This window comes from Pogona vitticeps, chromosome 1, assembly GCF_051106095.1.
Source record: "Pogona vitticeps strain Pit_001003342236 chromosome 1, PviZW2.1, whole genome shotgun sequence".
Classification (NCBI taxonomy): domain Eukaryota; kingdom Metazoa; phylum Chordata; class Lepidosauria; order Squamata; family Agamidae; genus Pogona; species Pogona vitticeps.
This window is the reverse complement of record NC_135783.1, coordinates 193,441,085-193,453,101: the sequence shown is the minus strand read 5'-3', so window position 1 is coordinate 193,453,101 and position 12,017 is coordinate 193,441,085. Positions and strand designations below refer to the sequence as shown.

At 46.9% G+C, this 12,017-nt stretch overlaps 1 protein-coding gene across 1 annotated transcript in view; it reads left to right on the top strand.

Moving 5' to 3' along the window:
- The first annotated feature begins 5,140 nt into the window (after window positions 1–5,140).
- Window positions 5,141–12,017, top strand: part of ITGAV (integrin subunit alpha V) — an 82,701-nt gene continuing 75,824 nt past the window's right edge. Inside the window, exon 1 of the mRNA XM_072981262.2 lies at window positions 5,141–5,685. Within this exon, the coding sequence (XP_072837363.2) occupies window positions 5,495–5,685 (191 nt within the window). The 5' untranslated portion in view covers window positions 5,141–5,494. The remainder of the gene's footprint in view (window positions 5,686–12,017) is intronic.

Sequence of the window (12,017 nt, the reverse complement as noted above, 5' to 3'; positions counted from 1 at the left end):
TGGCAGCTGCCTTAGGCCGCAGAGAGCGAGTGGGGGGGTGTGAAGAACAGGTAGAGTGGTGTGAAAGGACCACTTCACACCTGCGCCTCCCCTGGCGTCCACTCAAGCTTGCTGGGGTGTATGGAGAATGCTATACCATCACCACTATTGAAGGAAAAGTGTCATTTCCCATTCAAATCAGCTTCTAAATCTGCAGCGAAATGGGATGTTGAGCCCTTTACACTTTGCCTCGGGCAGCAAAATTTTTGGGACTGCCTCTGGTTTTAGGAGAAAGAAAGGCTTCAAAGCAAAGGATGTTGCCAGGCAGTCTGAACCTGACACAAGTTGACTTCATCCAAGCACCGGAAATCTGAACAGTATCTTAACAGCCATAATAAACAATCCTTGATTACTTGGAGGTTGAGTCATGGCAACTGGACTTCTTCCTTATTAGGTTTAAACGTTTCACTGCTTATCCGAAACATTTCGACCTAAGAAGCAAGAAGTCCAGTTGCCGTGACTCAACTTCCAGATAACCTCACCTGGGTGACTGAGAATCTTCACAGATCAATCTCTGGCAATGAAATAAATGCTATTTTAAACCAACTCCCTTTATGAGGACCTGCACCCACCATAGGTTTTTCTCTTCAACCTAATCTTTTACCTTTGTGTACGCGGTGAGGAACGTGAGCTGTTGCAGGCTCTATTTGTTTATGGACTGCATTTATAGGTTGCCCTTCAGCCATAATGACTTGAGCAATTTTTTAAAGTGAAAACAGATTTAAAGCTCTTCAGCTGTAAATGAGAAAACTCGGGCGACCTTTACTATGAAAACCAGTCTTTGCTCCAAATGACTGTCTGCATCTAGCAATGAAGTCAGAAAGCAATTGTTGCCATTATGTGCCCTCAAGTAGAAATGGGCTTAGAGCAAACCTAACAGGGCTTTCAAGGTAAGGGAGATACAGTATCGAAGGCATGCTTTGACCAGCTCAACTCCCGCAGGGAATTTCCATGGCTGAGCAGGGATTCAAACCCTGTTCTCCAGAGTTCTAGTCCATCACTATACCACACTGGGTATTGAACAGAAAGCAGTGCCCAGGCCAGATCTGCACAGCCTACACCCTCAAGATTCAAGAGAGGGGTGTGTGTGTGTGTGTGTGTGTGTTTGTGTGTGTGTTTGTGTGTGTCCCTGGCATGCCTAGGAGTTTTATATCTATATCTCTCTATCTATCTATATCTCTCTATCTATCTATATCTATATCTATATCTATATCTATCTATCTATCTATCTATCTATCTATCTATCTATCTATCTATCTATCTATCTATCTATCTATCTATCTAATCTATCTATCTATCTATCTATCTATCTATCTATCTATCTATATATATATATATAGAGAGAGAGAGAGACTTTAAAAGTGTACCTTTTCAATTTAAAATTAATTCCTTTGGAAGCAGGCATTTCAGCCTGGCTGCTAGTCATGCTGCACTTCAATGCACTCTATTTGTTTCTGATTTCCCCCATCCCTCCACACATACCCCTGTACGGAAACCTGCAATATTAGGCCAAACCATAGGCTTCCTCTTATAACAAAGGAATGGCATCAGCCATGATACAACAAAGTGTGTATATGCATGTGTACACACAAACCACACGAACACACACATTAATTATCTACAATAGATAACATAGTTGTCACCAGAGCGCTATTTAAACTGATATAGACTCAGCCACAAGACTGTTTTAGGTATACAAGTGGTGCCTCGCATTGCGACATTAATTTGTTCTGCAAAAATCGTTGCAGAACGAAAACATCGCAATGCGAAATTTAAAAAAGCCCATAGAAACGCACTGAAACCCCTTCAATGCGTTCCTATGGGCTGGAAACTCACCGTTCAGCGAAGATCCTCCATAGCGCGGCCATTTTCACTGCCTGGTAAGCGAGGAATCCGTGCTAGAAAACAGCGGGCGGCCATTTTGAAACTGCCGATCAACTGTTTTAAAATCGTCGCTTTGTGATGCTCGGTTCCCGAAGCAGGGAACCGATCATCGCAAAGCGAAATTCCCCCATAGGGAACATAGCAAACCGATCGCTTTTGCGATCGCAAAAAATGCGTCGCAAAGCGATTTCATCACTAAACGGAGCAATCGCTATGCGAGGCACCGCTTGTATATTTATACTGATATTTTATTCATATTTGGATTGGCTTTTAAAATATAAAATTAATTAAACAACAGAACATTTACAACTAGCAGAAAAGTAAAAATTACACTGTAAAAGTTGGAACACCATTCATGTGGATATAGTCTATAGCAAGATGGCTTTTTATTTTCTAAGAAGCATGGATGTACACGTTTTGAAGGCACTAGACATAGAAAATGAACATGTTAGACATGGGTCGATAACTGGAAGACCCCAGATTTTGCTGGACTGCAACTCCCATTATCCCTTAGCTTTGGCTATGCTGATTAAAACTGATAGATGTAATCCAACAACCTTCAGAGGGCCACGTGTCCCAGTTGTAAATGCATATTTGTATCTTCTCAAAATTTAGAGATCAGAAAAGTTCTTTTGGACTGCCACTCCCAGAATCACCAGCCACAGAACTAACTTTTCTGGGGTCTATCAAATGTTCTACTGATCCTTTCAGCTCTGGCAAGGCAAATATGCCCATTAACAATATATTTTTTAATCAGCTGTAACATTGCCAAGGCAGTACGTAGAACGATCTGTCAACCTCTGCCCAAGAGTGCCATTTCAGATTTTGGAAGGGGGGGCAGTTCGAAAGTAGGAAGGTCAAAACGCATCATGAGAGGTGCACTGTTGTCCACCTCTGTATTACTACAGACTCCTGGGTTTTCCTAATTGTTACACAACATAAATGGAAGGTGGCTCTCCTCCACTCAATTGCCACTTTCATTTCGGTAGCCGCACTTAACATTAAAGAGCAGATAAAATGTAGACATCACACCACATTTCGTGTACTGTCTGGAAGCTGATTCTTTTAGAGTCGTGGCCTGTATATATTCTGCAGCCGAGCCCAGACACAGAGCAAACAGAATCAGAAGTACCGGTATTTATGTCTGCCTCTTTCCATGATGGAAGAATCTTACTTACAGGAACAGTGCTTAACTGCAAATCATCTTTGCCTGCTCAGGCTAGAATTAGAATTTGTAATCTTTTGTTAGCTGCCAATCTGCCAGTTATTCATTCTAAAAAGCAGGGAGAATGAATTCGTTTTGCAACAGAAGGAAGGCAATTGTGCAGCTGGCCAAGGCTGATAATTGCTTGGCCAGATTTTTATCAACAAATAAGAGATACTGTACTAGCAGAGTATTTAACTAGCCTTGGGAGGGCTTTTCTTTTCTTTTTTTTAATCTTATGTTTGTAAGAGAGGGTACATATATTCACATAATGACATATGGCTACACCCTCAGTATGTCTAGACGGTGGGAATTTTTTTAAAAATTAGTGACTAAAACTGAGAGCGGAACTCCCAGTTTTGAGTGACTCAGCCAGACAGAAAGCAGCATGCTGATTCAGCAAAACAATCCCTCTGCTTCTTTAGCTCTGCTGCCTCTACCGAGATTAAAACACAGCCATAGTAACAATATGTGAGGGAGTTATATGTGTAGACAATCCATGTACTGGCCGGGCCCCGATGACCACGCAGCTTTTTTTTCCCCACCCTGCTCCTGGCTCAGTGGCTTAAGGATCTGGCTGGGAGTTCAATTCCCCATCCGTGCCTCCTTGATAATGGCTGGACTTGATGATCCCAAAGGGTCCCTTCCAGCAGTTCAGTTTAAAGATGATGATGATACTCTGTGCCAGCACAGAGCATTGCAAAAGTTACTTATTGATGCGACTATACCCAGAATCCCTCAGCCAGTGGCTATACTGGAGGGCTAAGAAATTCAGTGTGTTGCAGTCCAAAGTGCTAAACCGTGGGAGGGCCTGGCGTGCTCTGGTCCATGGCGCCACGAAGAGTCGGACACGACTAAACAACAAGCAGTCCAAAGACTGGACTAAAAATAGGAAGATCTGAGTTTTCTCACCCATGGAACTCCCTTGACTCAGCTGCTACTTATCCATGGCTGAAATCCTATTGCTCAGTGTAGTAAACTGCACTAGAGTAAGCCCACTGAGCCAGTGGGGATTTGGGGAGTCAACTCTCCTGTAGGTTCGGTTGATTCAAAGAAGCCTACTCTAGCTGCATTGAGCAACAGGATGTTAGCCAGCATCACAAATGTGACAAGGCTATTTTCTTGTTATGTGCCACCGAGTCAGAAGAAAATGATAGTGACCTTTCAAGGTAGGTGGGATATTGAGGGTGGGGTTTTAAGAGCTCCACTCCCCCAGTGAGGTTGCCCTGGCTGAGCGGGGATTCGAACCCTGATCTGCAGTGTCCTAGTCCATCACTCGTATCGGATCGGATCTTTAAGATACAAATAGATGGCGGTGGTTGTTATTTGGGGCTCTTTGGTGGGAGAGAGAGCCATCAGAGGGCTCTGAACTCCTCGAATAAAAAGCAGGCCACTATTGTGGAAATACAGGACAAAAGAAACACCCTTTCCAGGGTAGCCTTCGCAGGCAGCCGGCGGGTGCCTCGTGCTGAAGTTTTGGGGAGACTCACGGGCTGCCCCGCGCTCTCCCTACACGTCTGGGTGCTCAGATACTCGCCTCTCCCTTGTGGAAGGCGAGAGGGCAAGCGGGAGACCGGATGCGTCCCCAAAAAGCCTTTTCAGCTGCGGGCAACTCTCCCTCCCTAGGGGCAAAGTGAACCCGGGGGTGTGTCCCCCAAACCCACCCCACCCCCGAGGCCTGGAAGAGGTGGCAGATGCCCTCCCGTCCCTCACAGGCGCTCCCCTTTTTCTCACGCTGAAATAAATACGTGTGTGTATACATGCGTGTGTGTGTGTGTATACATCCCCGCCCCCTCCGCGGGCCAACCTTCTCGCCAGGCCTGCCCGCCTTCGGGCCGGAGCCCGTCCCTACCCGACGGCCCGCCCAGCCCGCCCCGCGGTTCTTCGGCCAAAGCGTCCGACAAGAGCCGAGACATCGGGCGAGGGGTGGGGGCTTTCCGGCCAAGCGGACCCAAGTTTCCCGCTCCAGCCCCGCCACCTTCTTCGGCCACGGGCGCCTTTTAATAGATAAAATCCAGGCACAGGGGCTCCGGCGAGTCGCCCGGCGGGACCGAGCGCTCCGCCCCGGCAGGCGGAGGCCGATCGCCTTGTCCCCGGCTCTCTCTCCGCCTTCCCGACGCCTCCTCCTCCTCCCGCGTTGCCCCAGCAGGGATCGTTCCGACCGAAGGAAAAGAGGGAGCGCCCCGACCCGCCCGCCCGCCGCCTGGGGAGCCCGCCGGAGCCCTACCGAAGCCGGCCTTGGCGAAGAGGCCCCGCGCGGCATCCATCGCCCAAGGAGCGCCGGGCGCGGGAGGGTCCGAGGCCGCCCCTGCTCCCTGCCCGGTGGGCCTCTCGGCAGGGCAGGCGGTCGGTCCGGTGGGGCGAGCCATGGCCGCTCCCGGCGGGCGTCGGCCGCTCGCCCTCCTCCTGCTGCTGGCGCTGAGCGGCGTCTGCCTCCCGCGGCCCGGCGCCGCCTTCAACCTGGACGTGGAGCACCCGACGGTCTACGCGGGCGCCGAGGGGAGCTTCTTCGGCTTCGCCGTGGACTTCTTCGCCCCCCAGCGCGGCGCCTCCTCCCCGTAAGTCGCGCTGGCGCCCGCGAGCCGTCCCCGAACCCCCCACCCTTCCCAAGCATGGAGGGGTGGCGGTGTCGCGGTCCCCCCTGTCCCCCCCCCCCCCGGAGGGAGCCCCGTCCAGCGCAGCGAGGCTTCCACCCAAGACGCCGGGCTCCGCTTCCGAGCAACCCCCCCCACCCCCGGGGGGAGAGGCTGCCCTGACTCCGGGGGGAGAGGGAGAGAGAGCCAGCCAGCCAGCGGGGCGCTTTGCCATGGGAAGTGGGGGGGAAAGGGCGCGCGCGCAAGGCAGCCCCGCTTTCAACACAGGAGCCTGGCCAGCCCGGGGATACCCGGGGAAGCGGGCGAGGTGGAACCCATCGGCGTGACGGGCACCCATCGGAATGGATGGCATGCATGTCAGCCCTGGGGGTTCTTTAGGCATCACTGGATGCAGCGCTTCTGCTGCCAGGGCCCGTTTCTTCACAACGACAGTCCCAAGCCCGTTTCTCAGCCCAAGGCTCCGCGGTCAAAACTGGCTAGATCCCCTGCAAGAACACGCGGGGATCCCTCTGCCCTCTTCTTTCTCTTTCCTATTTGCTTTTACCTGTTCTTTCCTCTCCTCTGCTTGTGTTTTAACTGAGACCCCAGTCTTCCCCCACCCCTTCTCTCCCCCAGCTCGTTTTTCTTCAGGCCTGGTCTCTGTTTTCTGTCTCCCCGAGGAAAGTTTACAACAGTGCCCTCAAACAGCATAGGCCATGCATTACTTCACACGGATGTACGGGACACCCAAGAGCCAATGAAAGTTTAGCGTGTTCTGCTTGCTGAACTGTTCTTTCATTCAGCTTTTCATGCTGTTTTCGTAGGTCTGTTTCCGTAGGTCATGTTAGAATATAATAGTTAGTCTTTAAGGTGGCAGATGTTTTTGCCTTGTTTTGTTTCTTTGGGGTTTGCCTGGTTCAGTCCTTGGAGTCGTCCAGATTACCAAAGGTTGGGATGTGATTAATTTTCCCTCTGATCCCTTCCTGGCCCTGGTGGGTGATCCCCCATCTCTTTCAGCCAGGCCGATCTGTGCTTAATTCTTAGATTAGTCGTTTAGTCGTGTCCGACTCTTCGTGACCCCATGGACCAGAGCACGCCAGGCCCTCCTGTCTTCTACTGCCTCCCGGAGTTGTGTCAGGTTCATGTTGGTTGCTTCGCAGACACTGTCCAGCCATCTCATCCTCGGTCGTCCCATTCTCCTCTTGCCATCACACCTTCCTAACATCAAGGTTTTTTCCAAGGACTCTTTTCTTCTCATGAGATGGCCAAAGTACTGGAGCCTCAGCTTCAGGATCTGTCCTTCAAGTGAGCATTCAGGGTTGATTTCCTTTAGAACTGATAGGTTTGTTCTCCTTGCAGACCAGGGGATTCTCAAGAGTCTCCTCCAGCACCACAATTCAAAGGCATCAATTCTTCGGCGGTCTGCTTTCTTTATGGTCCAGCTCTCACTTCCATACATCACGACAGGAAAAACCATAGCTTTGACTATTCGGACTTTTGTTGGCAAGGTGATGTCTCTGCTTTTCAAGATGCTGTCAAGATTTGTCATCGCTTTCCTCCCAAGAAGAAGGCGCCTTTTAATTTCAGGGCTGCTGTCTCCCTCTGCAGTGATCATGGAGCCCAGGAAGATAAAATTTGACACTGCCTCCATATCTTCCCCTTCTATTTCCCAGGAGGTGATGGGACCAGTGGCCATGATCTTAGTTTTTTTGATGTTGAGTTTCAGACCGTTTTTTGCACTCTCCTCTTTCACTCTCATTACAAGGTTCTTTAATTCCTCCTCACTTTCTGCCATCAGAGTGGTATCATCTGCATATCGGAGGTTGTTGATATTTCTTCCGGCAATCTTAATTCCGGCTTGGGTTTCTTCCAGTCCAGCCTTCCGCATGATGTATTCTGCATATAAGTTAAACAAGCTGGGGGACAATATACAGCCTTGCCGTACTCCTTTCCCAATTTTGAACCACTCAGTTGTTCCATGACCAGTTCTAACTGTTGCTTCCTGTCCCACATATAGGTTTCTCAGGAGACAGATAAAGTGGTCAGGCACTCCCATTTCTTTAAGAACTTGCCATAGTTTGCTGTGGTCCACACAGTCAAAGGCTTTCGCATAGTCAATGAAGCAGAAGTAGATATTTTTCTGGAACTCTCTGGCTTTCTCCATAATCCAGCGCAAGTTAGCAATTTGGTCTCGAGTTCCTCTGCCTCTTCGGAATCCAGCTTGTACTTCTGGGAGTTCTCGGTCCACATACTGCTGAAGCCTACCTTGGAGGATTTTGAGCATAACCTTGCTAGCGTGCGAAATGAGTGCAATTGTACGGTAGTTGGAGCATTCTTTGGCACTGCCTTTCTTTGGGATTGGGATGTAGACTGATCTTTTCCAATCCTCTGGCCACTGTTGAGTTTTCCAAACTTGCTGGCATATTGAATGTAGCACCTTAACAGCATCATCTTTCAAGATTTTAAATAGTTCAACTGGAATGCCATCACCTCCACTGGCCTTGTTGTTAGCCAGGCTTTCTAAGGCCCACTTGACTTCGCTCTCCAGGATGTCTGGCTCAAGGTCAGCAACTACATTGTCTGGGTTGTCCGGGATATCCAAATCTTTCTGATATAATTCCTCTGTGTATTCTTGCCACCTCTTCTTGACGTCTTCTGCTTCTGTTAGGTCCCTTCCATTTTTGTCTTTTATCATGTTCATCTTTGCGCAAAATGTTCCTCTAATATGTCCAATTTTCCTGAACAGATCTCTGGTCTTTCCTTTTCTGTTATCTTCCTCTATTTCTTTGCATTGTTCATTTAAGAAGGCCCTCTTGTCTCTCCTTGCTATTCTTTGGAAGTCTGCATTCAAGTTTCTGTAACTTTCCCTATCTCCCATGCATTTTGTTTCCCTTCTCCTCTCTGCTATTTCTAAGGCCTCGTTGGACAGCCACTTTGCTTTCTTGCATTTCCTTTTCTTTGGGATGGTTTTCGTTGCTGCCTCCTGGACAATGTTACGAGCCTCTATCCAAAGTTCTTCAGGCACTCTGTCCACCAAATCTAGTTCCTTAAATCTGTTCTTTACTTCCACTGTGTATTCATAAGGGATTTGGTTTAGATTATACCTGAGTGGCCCAGTGGTTTTTCCTAATCTCTTCAGTCTAAGCTTGAATTTTGCTATGAGAAGCTGATGATCAGAACCGCAGTCAGCTCCAGGTCTTGTTTTTGCTGACTGTATAGAGCTTCTCCATCTTTGGCTGCAGAGAATATAATCGATCTGATTTCGATATTGCCCATCTGGTGATTTCCATGTATAGAGTCGCCTCTTGTGTTGTTGGAAAAGAGTGTTTGTGATGACCAGCTTATTCTCTTGACAAAACTCTATTAGCCTTTGTCCTGCTTCGTTCTGAACTCCAAGGCCAAACTTCCCTGTTGTTCCTTTTATCTCTTGGCTCCCTACTTTAGCATTCCAGTCCCCTAGAATGAGAAGAACATCTTTCTTTGGTGTCAGTTCTAGAAGGTGTTGTAAATCTTCATAGAATTGTTCAATTTCAGTCTCCTCAGCAATGCTGGTTGGTGCATAAACTTGGATTATTGTGATGTTGAATGGTCTGCCTTGGATTCGTATTGACATCATTCTATCATTTTTGAGATTGTATCCCATTACAGCTTTTCCCACTCTTTTGTTGACTATGAGGGCTACTCCATTCCTTCTATGGGATTCTTGCCCACAATAGTAGATATGATAATCATCTGAGCTGAATTCGCCCATTCCTGTCCATTTTAGTTCACTGATGCCCAGGATGTCGATGTTTATTCTTGCCATCTCCTGTTTGACCACCTCCAGCTTCCCAACGTTCATAGATCTTACATTCCAGGTTCCTATGCAGTATTTTTCTTTGCAGCATTGGATTTTCCTTTCACTTCCAGGCACGTCCACAGCTGAGCGTCCTTTCGGCTTTGGCCCAACCACTTCATTAGCTCTGGAGCTACTTGTACTTGTCCTCCACTCTTCCTCAGTAGCATGTTGGACGCCTTCCGACCTGAGGGGCCCATCTTCCAGCGTCATATCTTTTAGCCTTTTGTTTCTGATCATGGGGCGTTCTTGGCAAAGATACTGGAGTGGCTTGCCATTTCCTACTCCAGGTGGATTGCGTTTAGTCGGAACTCTCCACTATGTCCTGTCCGTCTTGGGTGTCCCTGCACGGCATAGCCCATAGCTTCTCTGAGTTACTCAAGCCCCTTCGCCACGACAAGGCAGCAATCCATGAAGGAAATACAGACTTTACCATCATTAAAGTAGACCTGTTGAAATTAGTGGGACTGAATAATGGCTTGGTTTAGTCTGGATCTAATCTGTAATGTTGAAAAAAAGAGAACAGATGTGCTTTAGATATATTTTAAGCATGGCTAAATCTGGATCCATCCCATAATGTTCTCATAAAACTGATTATTTAGATACTCTGCATTTAGAAACACTCAGCAAAATAGGTGTGTTTATTATATGCCTTTGTGTATTATATGCCTTTGTGCACACAGAAAAGTTACACTGATTATAAAAAAAATTAGGGTGTGTTGGAAGGAAAATGTTTGTGCAGGAAATCTGTAGAACTGTTTTGCATGATAGTTATGAAACAGATTTAGGAAATTCCCATAAACTGTTACATGGAATTTGGTAAGCTAGGATACTCTTAAAAACTTGTTAGCGTGTCTTTGAAGTCTTTATTCATTGCCTTACAGAAATCGTTGAGATTCAGTGAGGTTTACAAACTTTCCCTCACGCAAATGTTGGCCCAATCTTCAAAAAGGGGGGATAAGGAAGGTCTGGAACAATGAAGATTTGATGGCCTGATTTGGATCCCAGTGAAAAGACTAGAAAGAAGTCCATATGTAAGGACCTTGATAATGTAGTTATTTATAGAAGTCTGCATAAATTGGGCAGGGCTGTACTGTACATGAGATGAGCTTAATGGAGTGTAGGAATACTCTAGGTGGAAAGGATCTGATAATGTTCCCCCTCATATTTTGGTTAGCAGACTGATTAAATGCAGGCTTAATCATCAGGCAGAGTCATAGTTAGGCAGAAAACTGAAACTAAGCTGTGGAGCTACCAGTGGTTTCTTATCAAGCTGGAGAAATCTTTTGATCTCTCTCTCTCTTGTCTTTAGTCCCACTAGAACAGATGCCCTCAATGAATGGAGCGTGCATACATGGTGACATTAGTCAGCAGTCCAGGGAATTTTATTTCTAGCAGGGACTGCCATTTAGATTTAGGTCTTTGAGTGGGTGGTATGCCTTATGACTCTCTCCTGAGCCTGGCACTCAGTAAGATTTGTATTAATGCCTCAGATGGAGAGGTCGAGAAAAATTAGAATTGGGAGTGATCCCAAATCAGAATGTTGGACATCTTATATACTGCTCCCATTTTCTCTTCTTCTAAGTAACCATTTATTACGCAGAATGCAAATGTCTAGCTAGTCTAACTTTAAAAGCTTAGAATTAGCTCACCCACAAAGCATATCTCAAGAAACAATAAGGCTTTGGAAACATCATCTGCTGAGTAGCCAGAAAGAACAAACACAAGGTCTAAAGAGCATGCGTAAACTTGCTAAGCCCAAAGGGGAAGTAAAAACCACCTAAAGATAAGGGCTAGGTCAGCAAGAGAAGGCAAAGGATACATAACGGCCTATTCTCAAAGGCTACGGACATGATCGGGGGTAAAACCTGAGGACATTGTCTGATGCCATCTATACAGCAATGTAACTATTGCAAAAGGTAAAAACGATTGCAAACTTTAAACAAGGATGCTTAGCAAGAGCCCCAAGAGTGACAGCATCACTTATGCCATTGTTTTGATGAACACCTCTATAATGTACGTATGGATCTTTTGTCAACTCTGAGCTGCTTGGTTTCAGTCATGGGTGGACCGCACTCTGCTTCGTTAGGCTCTGCCTTTCCCTTTTGTTCCTTTTTCTCCAATAAACCTCTTACTTATATTTGCCAGTCACTTGCATGTATGGGTTCTCTCCAACCATTTTTCCTCTTTGCCAGAGGAGCCAAGAACCCTAAAATTAAATTCTGTTTTTCCACTTCCAACAAGAAGAGTTTGAGAAGGGATTGGTAGTATTTCAGAAGGTGGAATAACATTCGGAATGACCTTAGCAGTATGGAGAAGGGGCTGAAATCATCGAAATGACATTTAGAAGAGACAAATGCAAACATGTGTAGGTGCAGGGAATCATATGCATGGCATGGGTTAAAACAGGATTTTAGGACTTTATTGATTGCAGTCTGAACATCAGTCAGCATTGGGCTGAGGCTACAAAAAAGGTCTATTG